Raw genomic sequence first — 18785 nt, 5'->3', positions numbered from 1 at the left:
ATTTATTTGGGCTGCAATCTGAGGTGCAGTTAACTCTAATGAACGTATCCTCTGCAGCAGAGGTAACTCTGCTGTTTTTGAAATATTGACTGACCTTCATGTCTTAAAGTAATGATGGACTTTCATTTCTCTTTGCTTATTTGAGCTGTTCTTTCCATTTTACCAAATAGGGCTTCTGTATCTTCTGTATACCCACCCTAACTTGTCACAACACAACTAATTGGCTGAAACACATTAAGGAATGAAATTCCACAAATTTACTTTTAAGAAGGCACACCAGTTAATTGAAATGCATTCCAGGTGACTACCTCATGAAGCTGGTTGAGAGAATGCCAAGTGTGCAAAGCTGTCATCAAGGCAAAGGCTATTTGAAGAATCTCAAATATATTTTTATTAGTTTAACACTTTTTTGGTTACTACATGATTATTATTTCATAGTTTTTATTCTACAATGTAAAAAAAATAGTAAAGATAAAGAAAAAAGTTGATTGAGTAGGTGTGTCCAAACTTTTGACTGGTAGTGTATATTTCACTTGTAGTTATTCCTAGGACAGGAATTGGACAGAGGACACATTTTGTACATAAAATGTCACAAATCACTACATTACAGGCTGGTGTATCCAACATTTATTTGTCATTTTAAAAACTGTTGAGGACAATCAAAATATAAATACATCTCTCCCACACACAAAATAGGCTGTGCACAGCACCAGACAACACATGCACTCTCACACACGCTCTCGCACACACACTCTCTTTCACTCAACACAGGCCCCTGAATTGGATCTCAAAATGTGCAATCACAACAAAATAACATTAAACAGTATTAAACTGCATCATCTGGTCTCCTCCTTAAGTAGTCCTCTCAACGACGGGCAGAGATTCCATCAATCTGGAGTGTATTCACTAGGAACCAAACGGAAGTAAACAGGCCAAAAATGGGAGGGACCTACCTGAATTTTCCAATAGAACTTTCGTTTCAGTTGCAAAAAGTTTTCTGTAGCAAAACTTTTTTGCACTAATGAATACACCCTTGAACACACGTTAAAAAACACATTCACCCTGCCCGGGTCTCGTATCAAATACTTATTTTTTCTGATGGGGAAGCAATACAAATGTAAAATAGAGGTCCATGATTGATCAAAGAGTTTAGAAATTAAGGGATGGGATAAACTTAAGGATAAATATGTCCACTGGCCACCACAGTACATTTAGGGTAGATGAAAATGGCAAAAACATATATATACTGAACAAAAATATAAACGCAACATGTAAAGTGTTGGTCCCATGTTTCATGAGCTGAAAAACAATATCCCAGAAATAAGCACAAAAAGCTTATTTCTCTCAAATTTTGTGCATACATTTTATACATCCCTGTTTGTGAGCATTTCTCCTTTGTCAAGATAATCCATCCAACTGACAGGTGTGGCATATCAAGAAGCTGATTAAATAGCATGATCATTACACAGGTACACCTTGTGCTAGGGAAAATGAAAGGCCACTCTAAAATGTGCAGTTGTTACATTATACAATACCACAGATGTCTCAGGTTGAGGGAGTGTGCAATCGGCATGCTGACTGCAGGAATGTCCACCAGAGCTGTTGCCAAATAATTTAAATGTTTATTTCTATAGCATACGCCGCCGCCAACGTCATTTTAGAGAATTTGGCAGTACATCCAACCGGCCTCACAAACGCAGGCGACGTATAACCACGCCAGCCAGGACCTCCACATCCGGCTTCTTCACCAGCGGGTTCATCAGAGACCAGCCACCCGGACAGCTGATGAAACCGTGGGTTTGCACAAACGAAGAATTTCGGCACAAACTGTCAGAAACCGTCTCAGGGAAGCTCATCTGCGTGCTTGTCATCCTCACCAGGGTCTTGACCTGAAAACCAGTTGCATTGTAACTGACTTCAGTGGGCAAATGCTCACCTTCAATGGCCACTGGCACGCTGGAGAAGTGTGCTCCCCATGGATGAATCCCGATTTCAACTGTACCGGGCAGATGTCAGACCGCGTGTATGGCGTCATGTGGGCGAGTGGTTTGCTGAGTGCCCCATGGTGGCGGTGGGGTTATGGTATGGGCGGGTATAAGCTAGACAATGGACACAATTGCATTTTAAAGCTCTGACGAAAGCCTTGAGGCTGATACGTAAAGCTTAATAAAGAGCAGTGATACTAGCAAGAGCAGTGTGCGGGTTTCTTTTTTTCTACTCATCGATGCCAATTTGAATGCTATGACAAGATCCTGAGGCCCATTGTTGTGCCATTCATCCGCCGCCATCATCTCAGGTTTCAGCTTGATAATGCACGCCCCCATGTCACAAGGATCTGTACACAATTCCTGGAAGCTGAAAATGTCCCAGTTCTTCCGTGGCCTGCATACTCACCAGACATGTCACCCATTGTGCATGTTTGGGATGCGCTGGATCGACGTGTACGACAGCGTGTTCCAGTTCCCGCCAATATCCAGTAACTTCGCACAACCATTGAAGAGGAGTGGGACAACGTTCCACAGACCACAATCAACAGGCTGATCAACTCTATGCAAAGGAGATGTCGCGCTGCATGAGGCAAATGGTGGTCACACCAGATACTAACTGGTTTTCTGATCCACGCCCCTACCTTTTTTTAAAGGTATCTGTGACCAACAGATGCATATCAGTATTCCCAGTTATGTGAAATCCATAGATTAGGGCCTAATGAATTTATTTCAATTGACCTTATATGTACTGTAACTCAGTACAATCTTTGAAATTGTTCCATGTTGCGTTTACATTTTTGTTACGTGTATATGGGAACCAACTGATAGATAGATGTACAATGTGATAGGACTGGGGATTCATCAAATGCGATCAAAAACTTATGTTAAGTCCCTCTTCTGGCCGAGTGATTCGGTCTTTCATTCTTTGTATGGATGAGGGATGTAAAAACTAAAAACTAATGGGAGACACAGCAGTCAAATTTCCTTTCATGAGGGAGATTTTTCGGATTCTTATGTTTCTTGCCATGTTAGTTAGCGTCAGTTTGTAGTCACTTCCCATTTACAGATAGGCCCTTCCGGAGACTGATGAACAGTCTGGTTTGCTCTTGTGCCAAACACTCCACTAAGATGCCTTTCCCAGTTCAATCTTCTTCTGGATGGCTTTTGCCGAGTGGTATATCAATGAATCAATTAGTCCAGCCACTGGGAAAATATACAAGATAAAGTAAATTAAAATGACAACTCTCTGACACACATACAGTAGCACCACAGTTCATATGGCTCATTCCAACAAACTCAACTGTACCTCCAGTTCTGCATAGTATACACTACCTTCAAACTGAGAAAGCCATCACTAATTACAAACAATATGAAATTATATTAAAGATGTAGTGAGTGAAATGTTTGCCATGTGTACTGCATTTGTAATATGGGAATGCAGAGGTGCCCACCTGTAAATACACCTCCTACGATGGCACACACTCCTGTAAGAAAATGAGTGAATGATCTGGAAAAAAGAGCAAATAACATGTTTGATTTAACCACAGCTTACTATTTATATAGGCTACACAATGACAAGGTTATATGGATGTACACCACATGTCCAAAAGTATGTGGACACCTGCTCGTCGAACATCTCGTTCCAAAATCATGGGCATTAATATGGAGTTGGTCCCCCCTTTGCTGCTATAACAGCCTCCACTCTTCTGGGAAGGCTTTCTACTAGATGTTGCAACATTGCTGCGGGGACTTGCTTCCATTCAGCTACAAGAGCATTAGTGAGGTCGGCACTGATGTTGGGCGATTAGACCTGGATTGCAGTCGGTGTTCCAATTCATCCCAAAGGTGTTCGATGGGGTTGAGGTCAGGCCTCTGTGCAGGCCAGTCAAGTTCTTCCACACCGATCTCAACAAACCATTTCTGTATGGACCTCGCTTTGTACACAGGGGCATTGCCATGCTGAAACAGGAAAGGGCCTTCCCCAAACTGTTGCCACAAAGTTGGAAGCACAGAATCGTCTAGAATGTCATTCATTGTATGCTGTAGCGTTAAAAATGTCCCTTCACTGGAACTAACGGGCCTAGCACATGAAAAACAGCCCCAGACCATTATTCCTCCTCCACTAAACTTTACAGTTGGCACTATGCATTCGGGCAGGTAGCGTTCTCCTGGCATCCGCCAATCCCAGATACATCCGTCGGACTGCCAGATGGTGAAGCGCAATTCATCACTCCTGAGAACGAGTTTCCACTGCTCCAGAGTCCAATGGTGGCGAGCTTTACACCACTCCAGCCGACGCTTGGCATAGCGCATGGTGATCTTAGGCTTGTGTGCGGCTGCTCAGCCATGGAAACCCATTTCATGAAGCTCCTGATGAATGGTTCTTGTGCTGACGTTGCTTCCAGAGGCAGTTTGGAACTCAGTAGTGAGTGTTGCAACTGAGGACAGACGATTGTTACGCGCTTCGCCAGTCCCGTTCTGTGAGCTTGTTTGGCCTACCACTTTGCGGCTGAGCCATTGTTGCTCCTACACGTTTCCACTTCACAATAACAGCACTTACAGTTGACCGGGGCAGCTCTAGCAGGGCAGAAATTTGACAAACTGACTTGTTGGAAAGGTGGCATCCTATAACGGTGCCACGTTGAAAGTCACTGAGCTCTTCAGTAAGGCCATGCTACTGCCAATGTTTGTCTACGGCGATTGCATGGCTGTGTGCTCGATTTTATACACCAGTCAGCAACGGTGTGGCTGAAATAGCTGGATCCACACATTTTAAAGGGGTGTCCACATACACTATATATACACAAAAGTATGTTTGAAACTACCTACCGCTGTTTCTCTGTGAATTTGACCATCATAGGGGAGAGTTCATATAACACAAACACACCAGGTAGGCCCTGGTCTCCGATCAGCCCATTGGCTACTTTCTCATGTCGCGTTACAGAGAATTGGTTTGTTTTAACCACCTGTAAGACACAAGCAATACAATGATGTCCTTGTTTGATGCCCAAGTACCTTAACAATTAAAAATAGTCATTTCATTTTATGTGATATAGCTATAAGATTAACTCAGTGAAATACCTACAATTTGTAGGTATGGTCAATAGCCAGCCACCAAAGTTCATTTCACAGCTGTCATGTCCAACATATACTCACCTCTCCATCCCATTTCACGTAGATGGTTGGGACAATCTTCACAAAGTATTGATACATCATGGAAGCTGGAATAAAATAAATCGATTGTTTTATCATTTGCAGAGACCAAGCCCATGTAATCTGGACAAATGCAACATTCCACTCTGCATGAACACAGGGAGGCGCTATAGCTTTTAACATCACATAATTAGCTGGCTACACACCCCCTCCGCTAACTGTTGACTTCCTCAAGTAATGGCCGCATGCTAGAAAAGCATTTCAAGTATCATCGAAAAAGAAAAGCTTGTCTTCTCAGTTGACTGATAACCATAGAATTAGAACATAGGATATGCTGATAACTCACATTATGTCATAAACCAATGCAAAGACAGTACAACTCTGTGGATAAATCAAGTATTCTTAGCGTGGTCATTAATATATATAAAAAAAATCCCCGCATAGGTATTTCATTTGGAACAATAAAGATATTTTGTATAGAAACAAGTCTTAATTTTTTAACAACTGGTTTAATAATCATATCCTGCTGGTGAGTCAACTTTTTAGGATTGTTACTCAATTATTAGGAATTTTTATCTCGTTACAATATCCGTTACGCCTAGAGTTCGCCATAGTCTTTGACGAGATTCCATCTGGAACTCTCATGTTGTTTAGAGGTGTAACCAGACCTCACCTTCTTGAGATACCCTCGCTTAATCCAGTTGACTCTGCAATAGGAAGAATGTGTTTCTCCTTGCTCCCTCTGAACAACAGATCTATACGTGCTTTATTTCAAAGGGATTTTGTATCAATACCTTATGTCACAACTTACTGGAATACATTTGTCAATAATATCTGTTGGGCAAAAAAAGTCTGGTTATTACCACAAAAATAGCTGCTTGTTAACAAAGTCAAAGAGGTCTTTTTCAGTATTATCCATAAGTATTACCCTGCGAATCATTACCTGAAGAAACTCAATGTCTACATGTAAAGAAATTATGGCAAGATATTTATAGTTTTATAATTGTTAATATTCTTGATGACTTTAGTTTATTATGGGAGAATGTGGTGCCCGGTCTTCTTAACTATAACAATTTTACCTATTAAATCTAATTGTGCTAATGGCAAAATGTCATATTCATAAATGTAAATTCACTAATAAAAAAAACTCTTCCATGTTTTCTATAAGTTGTTCGAGCAGTACATTTAGACCATTCTACTTTCTTCCAATAACAAAGCCGTTAAAACAGTCAATACGTGTCTGTCTTTTAAGGTCTTTGTATAATCTGTAATTTGTTGTACCCCCTAGCATATGTTATCATTGTCTGTTTGTATACTGTTTTTTCTGCAATACAAATAAAATAACAAATATAAATAACAAAACATCTCTGTGGGTAAGTGCTTCTGCGAATAATAGTGACACTGTAGAAAATATATCTAGTCGGGCGTCATAAATATCCTGTCAAGGTTTTCAAGGCCAGAGCTAGGTGACATGCTAACCAGTTATCCAGCCAAAACGCAGCTAGCTAGCAGCTGGGTAAACAGAAGCTCAAGATAAAAGGTGGACAAAGTTTGAACGTCTGCATGCAGCCATGCACGTCACAACACATTAGTTAGCTACATATCAAAATCAGCTTTCAGTGGCAAAGGTCTATATTGCTTGTGCAAATAACGTTGATAGCTAGCTAACTCCGCTAGCTTACTTTGCCACTCGTGTACCTTAAAAGCAGATTTATGGTCATTCCAGGGTCTGCATTGGCCGTACAGCATTTACTGCAATGTGGCCTCAGCAGAAGTCAGGGCATTCACACTTCTTGCGTTTCTCTTTCGCAGAGCTGTTGTCAAGGAGGTGGGTTTGTGTTTATACAGGACGTACCGCTCCCACCTACCGTAAACCAATCAGAGCTATACCAAAGACAGTACAGTATGAAGATAGGCTCAAACTGCTTCTCCAATAGAAATACCTGATCACACTTGTAGGCGATTTCATGGCGACGTTGGCTAGCTAAGCTCATGCGTAGAAACACATCATCAGGTATAACAGTCGTCTCGTGCCAAACTGCACATGTGCAGGCTGTCAAATCAAAGGCACTACTTTGATATTTTTGAAAACGTGTCAGTTTGTCACTGAGGTCGGAGTCATAACATGTTCAACTACTTAAGACATTGGCTCTAATATAGGTTGTGCCTTTAGATTTAAAGAAAATTAACAACTAAGGAAGAACTTCTCATTGGGTGTTTCTCAAAATGCACACTACCGTGCTCCGAGCACGCGAATTGGAGCACAGGAGGGTCTGAGTCCAAATCAAAGTATGCGAAACGGACCAGAGGGCACTTCTTGAATGCGTACTCCGTTTGTACATATTTTGAAGCATACATCGATGCAAGCTTCAACGGAAAGTATGCTAAGAGATGACGCAACCACATACAAAATGATGCAACATTTCTTGAAATCAATGGTGGCCATTATTTGTGCTGAAGCAAGAGAAAATACACTGACATCTCATGTGTTGCCTGACTACAATATTTTATCTCGATACGTTAATAAATACATGCTGTGTTAATTTTGGCATGTTTAATATAATAATAATAATATGCCATTTAGCAGACGCTTTTATCCAAAGCGACTTACAGTCATGCGTGCATACATTTTTGTGTATGGGTGGTCCCGGGGATCGAACCCACTACCTTGGCGTTACAAGCGCCGTGCTCTACCAGTTGAGCTACAGAGGACCACCTGCCTATGTACCGTATATCGCAAGCCTATAATAAGTCAATAGGGCTAACTGGCTAGCTACTAGTACTGTTAACTAGCCAGACAGCCACGAATAATTGTTAGCTAGCTACCCAAGAAGAATTGACATCTATCTTGCATAATATTAGTTTTAGTTAATTTTTGCCTGTTTAACTAGCTAGCTATATTATTACAATTCACATATCTAGCTGATAATTATGAAGTAAAACGTTTGATTTGCGTAGATCTTTTTTCGTCTATTGTTGCTATTGTCCTGGCTGGAAGAAGGTTCAGTAAATGGGGAGGTGAAGCGTGAGGTAATACAGTGCTTCTCAAATGTATTGTTTTATGCATTCTCCACACTCTCGTCCTCACAAGAACGTACTCAAGAGAACATCGTCAGAGAATGCACTCGGAGCATGAGAGTGTAGAGCACGGTAGTATGCATATTGAGAAACACCCATTGACTTGTCAAACCCCAAACCCAAGCCTGGTCTGTTTGGTCTGTTTCGTAAACGTTCCCGGAAGTCTCTCGATGTTGTGCCTCTGGCTTTAGAAACTCTGTGGCTATACGGAGCCCTCCACATTGTTACAACATTTGGGAAGCGCACGGCGATGCGGTACGGAACTTGATTTGGCCTCCGCAAGCCTCGCAATTGTGTCACACCCTCCGTACGGAGCCTCCGGATCACCTTCCAGATCAAGCATAAATCAGTAGGACCTATGGCCAGCAACAGCCAGCCTGCTTTGACAGCATTTAAAATGGGATTCATGATGGGCTTTGCAGTTGGGATGGCAGCTGGTGTCATGTTTGGAACCTTTTCCTGTATAGGGTTAACTAGCTAAGATAATCCAAAGTCCTAACTACTTACAAGTAGGCCTACACTGAAATGAAAGACATAAGAATGCCATAGTCTGTACTTGGGCATCACTGATTTCTTTACTATATCAGTTTTGATATGACTTTGATGCAGCCATCCATACTGCATATTGTGGTTTGTTCAATAGAACTCCATAGTGTTATGTGATTTTGTTCAAATGCTGTATTCTTACTTCCCTCAGGGTTGGCATGAGAGGCAGAGAGCTGATGGGAGGAGTTGGGATGATGATGATGATGATGATGATGCAGAGTGGAGGCACGTTTGGTGTATTCATGTCCATTGGGATGGGCACCCGCTGCAGAGACCACCTCTACCGCACTTACTTATAATTACACAACGGGACTTTTGTAATACCTCTTATTCCCATGTCACAATTCTTCCATAGTTCTTGGACAAAATATGTCAATAAAGGCTGTGATTTCAATTGCTGGTAGTAGGTCTAAGTCAAATGTTTGGTGTGGCGCTTTTGATAAATGGGATGATTACTAACCTTGTGGTGCCGTAACATCGGTGCCATCCAAAGGATTGACGATACCAGGGTAGTCCCTCCCAAAGGATAGATGCTTGATCAAGTGAGTCATGTTGATCTTTTGGACACAAGAAATACAAATAAGCGCTTAAAAAGGGGTATGGATAACACTGCCTTGGAAAGCCAAGTAAAAGATTTGACTTACGTTGTCTAGTCCAAAGCTCTGCAGATCATGAACTGAAATTAAATTGAGACAATATGTCAGTAATGCTGTGATCTGATAGAACGCCATCAGTTACTGTACATGTTCTGTTTACCAAGAGTATATGAGGGTTTACTATTCTCATAACATCTACAGCTCTCCCATTACAAGCTATTGTTGAGCCCACAGCCCTCAAATGCGATGTTCTTGATTACTGCTTGTACCACCTCCATTAAAGATCAAACCAACAATCACATGCTGGTTATTCAAAAGGACAGTTTCAAATCAGTTGGAAGCAGCTTTGGTTGTCTTCGCTAGGGTTTAAGTAACCGGGTCGATTCTGACTGACAACCTCTTCAAATACCAAGTTTGATATTTGACTGGACAATTTAGAAGGGAGTGATGTGGGGGGGGGATGTGGCCTGAGTGCCAGTCTGTTTGTTCTATCATGCCAACTCCTTGTCACTCATTGGCCTTTCCTCATTTGGGCAAAAGTCCATCCTCTCTCCTCCGTGACCCGGAAACCATTAAGTGGTCGAGGAGAGTGTCAATTTGTTAGTAAGCGAACGGAAGAGTATCCACCCCTCCTCGATAGCCACCTTTCATCAAGAATAATCATGTGTATCCTACCGGAGTCCTTCGCCGGAAGAGTTTTGATATCTGCTTTGAAGCAGTTGTTTTCTCGAAGGAGAAAACCATGCAAACATTTAAAAACGATATGCTACTTATCCTTTTATACATATGAAATATATTGCAGAACTAGCTAAATGTTTTATCACTTTACACATTTATTTTGAGATTTCACCCCTGTAAACATAATTTGCCTGAAGCGCATTTTCATCCACGTTCCTTCTCCTCGATTACCTTTGACCTTTTTCAAAAGGAGGCGAGAGAGGACGCAGGAGTTGAGCAAATCCAATTGAGAAAAGGCACGGTGATGCCAAACTTGGTCTTTGGCTGGATAAGGACAGCATTGGAGTAGGCAAGAACACAAACCGATCTGGGACCATGCTGGGGGGGGGGGGGGTGTTTACTACAAAAATAAAAGCTACAAAAAGATGGACTTACTTTCCACAGCGTGCACTGCAGAAAGAAGAGAGAAGAGTCACTATATGACGCATGTTGGGCTACACAGAAAAAGCCAGTCCTAAGAGGCTGGTCAAAGGCAATCAGTCTCTGAATGGGGTTCATCACATCTGGTATTTCATATATGGCCAAATTCTTATCACAAGGAGATTCTTGTCTCGTTTTTGCCTTTAAGCAGACAGGGAGAGTAGTACTAGTCTAGCAAATAAAAAAGAGAAAATAAAAGCAGCATTAAGCTGGTGAAGCGTTCTGCTCTAAGTTTTCGGTACACGCCGTTCATTATGACAAAGGACACCTTTCAATGCCTCCAAGCAAGTTGAGAGACTAGTACTTAGCTTCATCTGGTTATGTACCATGTTACTTTATCAGCAATTCTTGAGAAATTCTTGATAAGGGTAAATCAAATGAAAACAGTACCTTCTCAATGTTTTTTCAATGACAAATACATACTTTTAAATGAATTAGGCCTGTATTCACACAGTAACAAAGGTTACATCAGTGACATTTTGTAGTAACTTTTGTCAAGCCTATCAAGATTACACCAATTGAATTTAAAAATTCATTGCAATTCATTTTTTGCAATCAGTTTGCCCAAAAAATTAATACATTTCACATTTTATTTTCAAATATAACTTGATTAGTATGTTAGTGTTATTAGTAGGCCACATTAATGATAAAGCTAGTGAGTCAATTATCAATTTACAGTCAACATGTTACATTTATATGTGGGAAAGATCTATTTTGTTTGATATACAAATATTTTCACCTGTGCCACAAAGATATAAAAGGTCAGAGGTTTTCATGAAATAAAAAATAAGATACAATTAATGACTCAGATTGAAACTGATCTGAGGAGGAAAGAAGGGAAGAAGTCTAGAAAATGAAAGGAATTATGAAAGAGAGAAAGACATACACCATTTTCCAAATGTTTTCCTACACAGTGTTTTACTGGAAAGACTAGTGATGGATGCACTAGAAATGCCTTTACTGGTCTCTGTGACTTGCAACAAAAAGAGAGCAAGTGAACTTACCGGTTAACATTTTTGTCTTCTGAGAATGTGCTAGGGGAAAAGTCTACACTACGAAAGGGTCTGTACCTACATCTGGTCTGAGACACACTGGTTTAATAAACCACAGTGTTTCTTCTAGCAAGTAAGCAATTTTAGAATTCCAACCCAAATTAGTCAACCTGTTTCATCTCTATGCAATTCAGAGGATTGACTTTCTGTCATGGGTATGGAATAAAAACAGAATTTCTATTTTCCTTAGGTAGATAATTGATATCAGGTCTTACCATGAACATGGGACTGCTGGAAACTCTTTCCAGGGGCAAAGTGGAAATTTCCTGCCACCTAACAAAAAACAGACAAATTGAAGAGTTCAGAAAAAAGTCTAACAATTAACGTATTATTTGCAGATTGAAAATTTATATGAATGCATTAAAGCACCTCATAACATATTAAATCTCACAGTGGCAGCACATTTCCATCCCTAATTTTATACAACCACAGATAGAATTCTGTTCCCAAAAAGTGATGCTTCATTTCAAATCATGTTGTTTTCAACACTGCCTGACCATTTGAAAGCCAGGCAATTGAAAGTCCAAACATTGCCAGCCATTAAATAAAAACGCATTCCTTTTATGAAGTGTTAATCAGTGTGTGAGTACTGACTATTCTTTCGCATTATGATCCATCTAAGACTAGTTACCTTGTTGACCTCCAGAAAGCCGTAGATCTGGCAACCCTCGTTCTTCTGCTCCTGCATCTTCTGGCTGAAGCCCTCCCTCTTGCACTGCTCGATGGTGTCGGGGTTCTTGAAGGCCCAGCCCCGCCTGCGATAACCCTCTCGTACGTCATCGCAGGTGTTACAGCACCTACAAAAAAGCAAAAGCATAGGCAATATGTCAATTTAACATTCACATTTTGGACAAAAGATGAGCTAATTTGTTGATGGCCTATGTTCTGCAAGAGTTTAGGGCTCAATTAAGTAAGTACAAGCTGTCAAAGGTGTGGGGGGGGGGGTCAGTCATGTTTTCTAAATTAATCGTCATGAATTCTTTCTAACAAGTCCAATTTCACAGGCAAGGGATTTAAGCTATGAGATTGACAGGGAAACATCATTTTCTGTCTTTGGTCATGGGAAGTATGTTCTGTATAGCCTGGGAAGGCATTCTGGAGGGCATTCCGTTCATGGGAACTCACTTCAAATCCTCTGTCTCTGCTCCATAGCAGCTTTCACACCGCTCAGGATCTAGTTTACTGGGGTCAAATAATTCACCTTCCTCTTGTCCCAAATCTACATGAGAGACGACAACAAAACAATATCCATGACCCAGTGAAAACAATAACTATTCAATACAATTAATATAGCTTTTATTTTCCCATGAGGGAAAACCTACGCTGCTCTCCATGGTGTAGAATGCTCTTCAAGTAATAGAATGAAATTACAAGCAAGCTATTAGCAAGATGGCTACCATGCTTCTCTGCCTCTGTAGTGACAGGATTGCCATCCTTGTCAAGCCTTTGCTTGAACAGGTTGTGTTCCACATCCAACTGCTGCTCTCCAGCAACGTCCATGGCATCAATGCTGAGATCTGAAGGACAAGGTGATATTACAAATGTCATATACTTCAACTGTGCAATCACCATATTGCTTCATGCATATTCCCCAAAAGAGATTACCTTAGACTTTACTGAGGCATTGTGTTGATTTATGCTACTGTTTTATAATATTTACATTTGACATTTAAGTCATTTAGCAGACGCTCTTATCTAGAGCGACTTACAGTTAGTGAGTGCATACATTTCCATACAGGCCCCCCGTGGGAATCGAACCCACAACCCTGGCGTTGCAAGCGCCATGCTCTACCAACTGAGCTACACAGTACTATCACATTAATATCACATTAACAAGCACATATAGGGGTTAATTGTGCAGGTTTAAGTTTGTCAAACGTGATGATGCATGCTAAGGTCAAGGTTTTTTCTAAAGCTACTTACAGGCACACGGCATGTTAGGAAATATCACATTAATGTTGATTTTCAGTTTGTCTCCTCGTGATGTGTCCACAAACAATTCAGGATGGACCTGTGTTGGCAGAACAATATAAATATTTTGCAAGTCATAAAGCAGTGGTATTTAAAGTGTGGACCGGGCTCCATAGATGAAGTAAAAGTTATGACAGATGGCTAAATAATTATAACAGAACAACATAAAATGATTGTGACATTCCAATCATCCTCAAATAGGCTAGCCAAAAGGATTCGACTCGTTCATTTCTCTCTTGAGTTGTAAAGGTCCCATGACGGAATGTGGACAGACTGAGCCCGGCGCAGTATATGGCTGGGAAAACGTACCTCAGTCCCGAAATGATTAGAGGTGAATCGAGAAGATTGAAATAGTGCTAGTTTTTTATTAAACAGCAGTTTTTGCCAGCATGCTAGGCTAGCTAATACTAAAGCAACCCATTGGATTCAACAACACTTCCGGTAGTTACTATCCCAACGCTAGGTGTCCAATTTTCATGGAATCTAATGGGCTGTTATAGCATTAGCTAGCCTAGCATGCTGGCAAAAACGGCAATTCATTTCAAAACTAGCAGCATTTCAATCTTCTCGATTCACCTTTCATCATTTCGGGATGAATATGTACAACGACATATTCCATCCCTGGATTGAGGTACGTTTTCCCAGACATATAACGCGATGGGCTCTGGCTGTCTAAATTCCGGCAAAGCGCCATTCCGACTCAAGCGACAGAAATGAACTTGAGTAGGATCCTTTTGGCTAGTCATTGTATTTTAGCACCATGCCCATAATTGGAATGTTAACCATTCACAGTTGCCCAGGTGGCAATGGAGTTGGAATTAACTGGACCTTACATTATATTACCACTAAATAATTACATTGCAATGGGATCGGCTGAAAAAGTTTGAATACCACTGTTATAGAGTATACAAACCACAATAATTGTGGCATGCACAGTTTGAACATACAGAGTGGCTGGCTAGCTGTTATAGTTCCTTGTTGTCATAGTTCTCCATTAGAATATCCTTCCGTTTACAAGTGTGGTCCATACAGAGCAAGCTTCTTACCCACGTACCTGGCTGGCAGACTTAGCATGTTCCCTGACTATTTTCAGAAAATGTACATTAACCCACCTCCTTAGTGAGATAATACTGCAACTCTGAGAAGAACAGGATCAACATGATGAGACCACTTATGATGGTGACTTCAAAAGGGGGAAAAAAATAAATGCATGTCAGAATAGCACCAAATCCCATATCACCAAATCCCATTGAATTTTAGCAAACAACCTAGTCACCCCCACCCATGAAGCCTAGTCAACAGTCTGACAGATCTAGAATGCTAGCCCAATCACAGTTCTCCTAGTCCTACTAGCTAGCTACTGATAGTAGCAACTGGGGACAGTATATGTTCTGCAAGTAGCTAAGAGCTATCAAAAGTCTACCCCAAAACACTCACCCGTAGCTCCGCCGCATGTTTTAATTCGGAAATCCTCAAGAGTTTTCGGATATGCATCAAATTGTTTCAGTTTATTTAGTGTGTCCATCTTCTTTCACACCGCGGCCTGAAAGAATTCCCGATACACATCAGTCCTCAACGTTCACTTCCGGTACACAAGCCATACGTATTGAACCAATCTGCGTCGACCACGTAGCGGCGGGTATTACCACCAAAGACGACCTATTATATTGATAAGATACTCGAGTGACGGCTCTAACAATAGAGGAGTTTACGTACGACGCCTCCCGGCGGCCATGTTGGAAGACCACCGCATTCATTCTTCTGACAACAACAGCAGAGTGGCTAACCCAAACTGCATGGTAACAGTACCTAAAACTAGTTCATTCATCACCACGGTCATGTTCTGTAGAGTATTTTCCTGCTCTAACAAGGCAGGAAAGACAACGGGAAAAAAATATGTTTACAGTTTCCCCGCAACCATGAAACACCATTGGTGACACCAAGAACTGTCAGAAAAGCAAAGAAACCTATTGCCCGTCAAGACCTGAACTCAGACAGCTGTCAGAAACGGGTGTGCTACGATCATTTCATCACTGGTAAGTCAAGTCTGATCGATTTCGAGTTTAGCTGTTAAACTAACCAGATGTTAACAACAACATTAAGTTATCCAAAATGTGCTAGCTTGTAGTCTAGCAATTAGCATGTGTCGTGTGAGTTTAAAGGTTTAGGGGAGCTTTTTTTCACCATAGAAATTCACCTAAGGATTAACTAAGGATTGCATGCCTCTATCATCGCATTTGCAAACAAATGTAAGCATACTATTCCTAATGTTATGAGTAAATTGGATAGTGATAATTTAGGCTATTAATAAGCGCGTAGTGGCATAGGCTTATAGGCTATATCAGAGACGTTTCCTTTGCACGTGAAAAATGTGGCCTATGATAAACATTTCATGCAATACACTTTATATGACTGGAGAAATTAGCAGAATCTTTTTCAATACGATGGTAGCCTAGGCCTACTCTACTGACACCATATCAATAAAAACGACCTTGTCTTGAATGCAACCATGTAATCTAGGCCTAGGAAAAGAGCCCTTATTGTATAGGTGACCTGAAGTGATATTCTAACATCAGGTGTGCTTTTCATTTGTTTATGTACTACTGTAGGTTCACCAGCTGACCTCTATCAAGACACCTATGTCGACTGGATTCCCACTGTGAAGATTAGCAATGCTGCAGCAGCATCAATTTCTACTTCTACTACTTTGTCCTTTTCCAGATATGAAAGGAGACATCCCTCAACCATCTCGTATAATTGTTATATGCTGTGCTTTGGTCAATCTGAACGATTCTGTTGTGCTATTTGAGTAGAGCGCCTTCGCCTTGTCATTATGACAAAAGTTCCCCCTTAAACCTTTCACAGTTTTGAACAAATTCATTTCTTAGAAATGAAGGAGATGCAAGACAAAGAGATCTAGCTATATTTTATAGTAATTTTTTTTATGTGAACTTTACATTTTTAAGTTGATCTAAACAATTACACACTTTTAAGTACTTGTAACATTTTACTTTTAAGTGACAGTAGCTTAGTTGTGTAAGTGCATATAACAAAAGAGAGCTTGTACATTGAACACTCATTTGCTCGTAGATGCAACTTAAAAGCAATTGTAACATAACAAAAAAGTAAGCTTAACATTTGTTTTGCTTTAAGTAACTTGAACTCAAATGGTTTCACTTCCTCACACATACCATTTTTTATCTTTCAAACAACAGTTATTTAAGTCATTTTGCACACAAACTTATTTAGTGCAATTTACATAAAAAATATATTTATTTTGTTACATGTGATATTTAGTTGGCATTTGTAACATTGTAATTTTATGTTCAAATCAGGTAAACATATTGTGTGTTTACAACTTACATTTTAATTTAAGTCTCCCGAGTGGCGCAGTGGTCTAAGGCACTGCATCGCAGTGCTAGCTGTGCCACTAGAGATCCTGGTTGTAGCCGGCCGCGACCGGGAGACCCATGGGGCGGTGCGCAATTGGCCCAGTGTCGTCCAGGGTAGGGGAGGGAATGGCCGGCAGGGATGTAGCTCAGTTGATAGAGCATGGCGTTTGCAACGCCAGGGTTGTGGGTTTGATTACCACAGGGGGTATGAAAAAAATAATAATGTATGCACTAACTGTAAATCGCTCTGGATAAGAGCGTCTGCTAAATGACTAAAATGTAAATGTAATTGTCAACCTTGAATTATATATATTTGTTCAGCTGACTTCGCAATAAAAGTATTATGACCTTGCTAATTTAAGTACTTATGTAGCACTCAAATATAAAAGTAGGCTACTTTGTTGATTTATAAGTCCATTTCAGGTGAACATAAAAATTCCAGTATTACATTACTTTTAACAAAAAAGTATGATGTGGAAATTAGAGCAACTTTTTTGTGTTGACTTCAATTTTGAATATTGTATGTCTTCAACTTACAACTTATTTATCTAATATGACTTACAGGTTTTTGTCTAGCTAACTTTGCAATAGAAAATAGCCTAATTTAAGTAATATTTTTTAACTTGGAAATTCAGAATTTTGTTTACATTCAGTGAGGGAAAAAAGTATTTGATCCCCTGCTGATTTTGTATGTTTGCCCACTGACAAAGACATGATCAGTCTATCATTTTAATGGTAGGTTTATTTGAACAGTGAGAGACAGAATAACAACACAAAAATCCATAAAAACGCATGTCAAAAATTTTATGAATTGATTTGCATTTTAATGAGGGAAATAAGTATTTCACCACTCTGCAAAACATGACTTAGTACTTGGTGGCAAAACCCTTGTTGGCAATCACAGAGGTCAGACGTTTCTTCACATCTCAGGAGGGATTTTGTTCCACTCCTCTTTGCAGATCTTCTCCAAGTCATTAAGGTTTCGAGGCTGACGTTTGGCAACTCGAACCTTCAGCTCCCTCCACAGATTTTCTATGGGATTAAGGTCTGGAGACTGGCTAGGCCACTCCAGGACCTTGATGTGCTTCTTCTTGAGCCACTCCTTTGTTGCCTTGGCCGTGTGTTTTGGGTCATTGTCATGCTGGAATACCCATCCACGACCCATTTTCAATGCCCTGGCTGAGGGAAGGAGGTTCTCACCCAAGATTTGACGGTACATGGCCCCATCCACCGTCCCTTTGATGCGGTGAAGTTGTCCTGTTCCCTTAGCAGAAAAACACCCCCAAAGCATAATGTTTCCTCCTCCATGTTTGACGGTGGGTATGGGGTTCTTGGGGTCATAGGCAGCATTCCTCCTCCAAACACGGCGAGTTGAATTGATGCCAAAGAGCTCGATTTTGGTCTCATCTGACCACAACACTTTCACCCAGTTCTCCTCTGAATCATTCAGCTGTTCATTGGCAAACTTCAGACGGCCCTGTATATGTGCTTTCTTGAGCAGGGGGACCTTGCGGGTGCTGCAGGATTTCAGTCCTTCACGGCGTAGAGCGTTACCAATTGTTTTCTTGGTGACTATGGTCCCAACTGCCTTGAGATCATTGACGAGATCATTGACAAGATCCTCCCGTGTAGTTCTGGGCTCATTCCTCACCGTTCTCATGATCATTGCAACTCCACGAGGTGAGATCTTGCATGGAGCCCCAGGTCGAGGGAGATTGACAGTTATTTTGTGTTTCTTCCATTTGCGAATAATCGCACCAACTGTTGTCACCTTCTCACCAAGCTGCTTGGCGATGGTCTTGTAGCCGATTCCAGCCTTGTGTAGGTCTACAATCTTGTCACTGACATCCT

General features: G+C 40.8%; 1 protein-coding gene and 1 long non-coding RNA gene across 3 annotated transcripts; one reads left to right on the top strand and one right to left on the bottom strand.

Moving 5' to 3' along the window:
• Positions 1–612: 612 nt before the first annotated feature.
• Positions 613–15407, bottom strand: LOC311133717 (endoplasmic reticulum-Golgi intermediate compartment protein 3-like). Of its 2 annotated transcripts, XM_084167256.1 has the most exons (14): positions 14980–15111; positions 14655–14725; positions 13495–13582; positions 12969–13088; positions 12697–12790; positions 12203–12368; positions 11787–11844; positions 10475–10489; positions 9410–9441; positions 9226–9322; positions 5145–5209; positions 4818–4954; positions 3440–3495; positions 613–3191 (listed from the first exon to the last, which is right to left on the bottom strand). In XM_084167256.1, the coding sequence occupies exons 1-14, from the start codon at positions 15065–15067 to the stop codon at positions 3112–3114; spliced, it is 1167 nt and encodes a 388-aa protein (XP_084023382.1). In that variant the 5' UTR covers positions 15068–15111; the 3' UTR covers positions 613–3111. The 2 variants fall into 2 exon arrangements, with proteins under 2 accessions (XP_084023382.1, XP_084023383.1); XM_084167257.1 differs by lacking the exon at positions 10475–10489 and having other exon boundaries at positions 14980–15407.
• LOC311133718 lies at positions 15383–17295 on the top strand. The gene is made up of 2 exons (XR_014613620.1): positions 15383–15578; positions 16152–17295. It is a non-coding gene; the product is annotated as an uncharacterized lncRNA (long non-coding RNA).
• The last annotated feature ends 1490 nt before the right edge of the window (positions 17296–18785 follow it).

Source organism: Coregonus lavaretus (genome assembly GCF_964263955.1).
Source record: "Coregonus lavaretus genome assembly, chromosome: 8".
Classification (NCBI taxonomy): Eukaryota; Metazoa; Chordata; class Actinopteri; order Salmoniformes; family Salmonidae; genus Coregonus; species Coregonus lavaretus.
This window is presented reverse-complemented; position numbering and strand designations above follow the sequence as displayed.

Excerpts from the sequence above, each read along its gene's own strand:
- LOC311133717 (XM_084167256.1), bottom strand. The coding sequence starts at position 15,067 with ATGGACACACTAAATAAACTGAAACAATTTGATGCATATCCGAAAACT. Across the intron at positions 14,726-14,979 it reads AACATGCGGCGGAGCTACGG|TCACCATCATAAGTGGTCTC; the intron begins GTGAGTGTTTTG and ends CCCCTTTTGAAG. Across the intron at positions 11,845-12,202 it reads GCTTTCTGGAGGTCAACAAG|GTGGCAGGAAATTTCCACTT; the intron begins GTAACTAGTCTT and ends GTTTTTTGTTAG.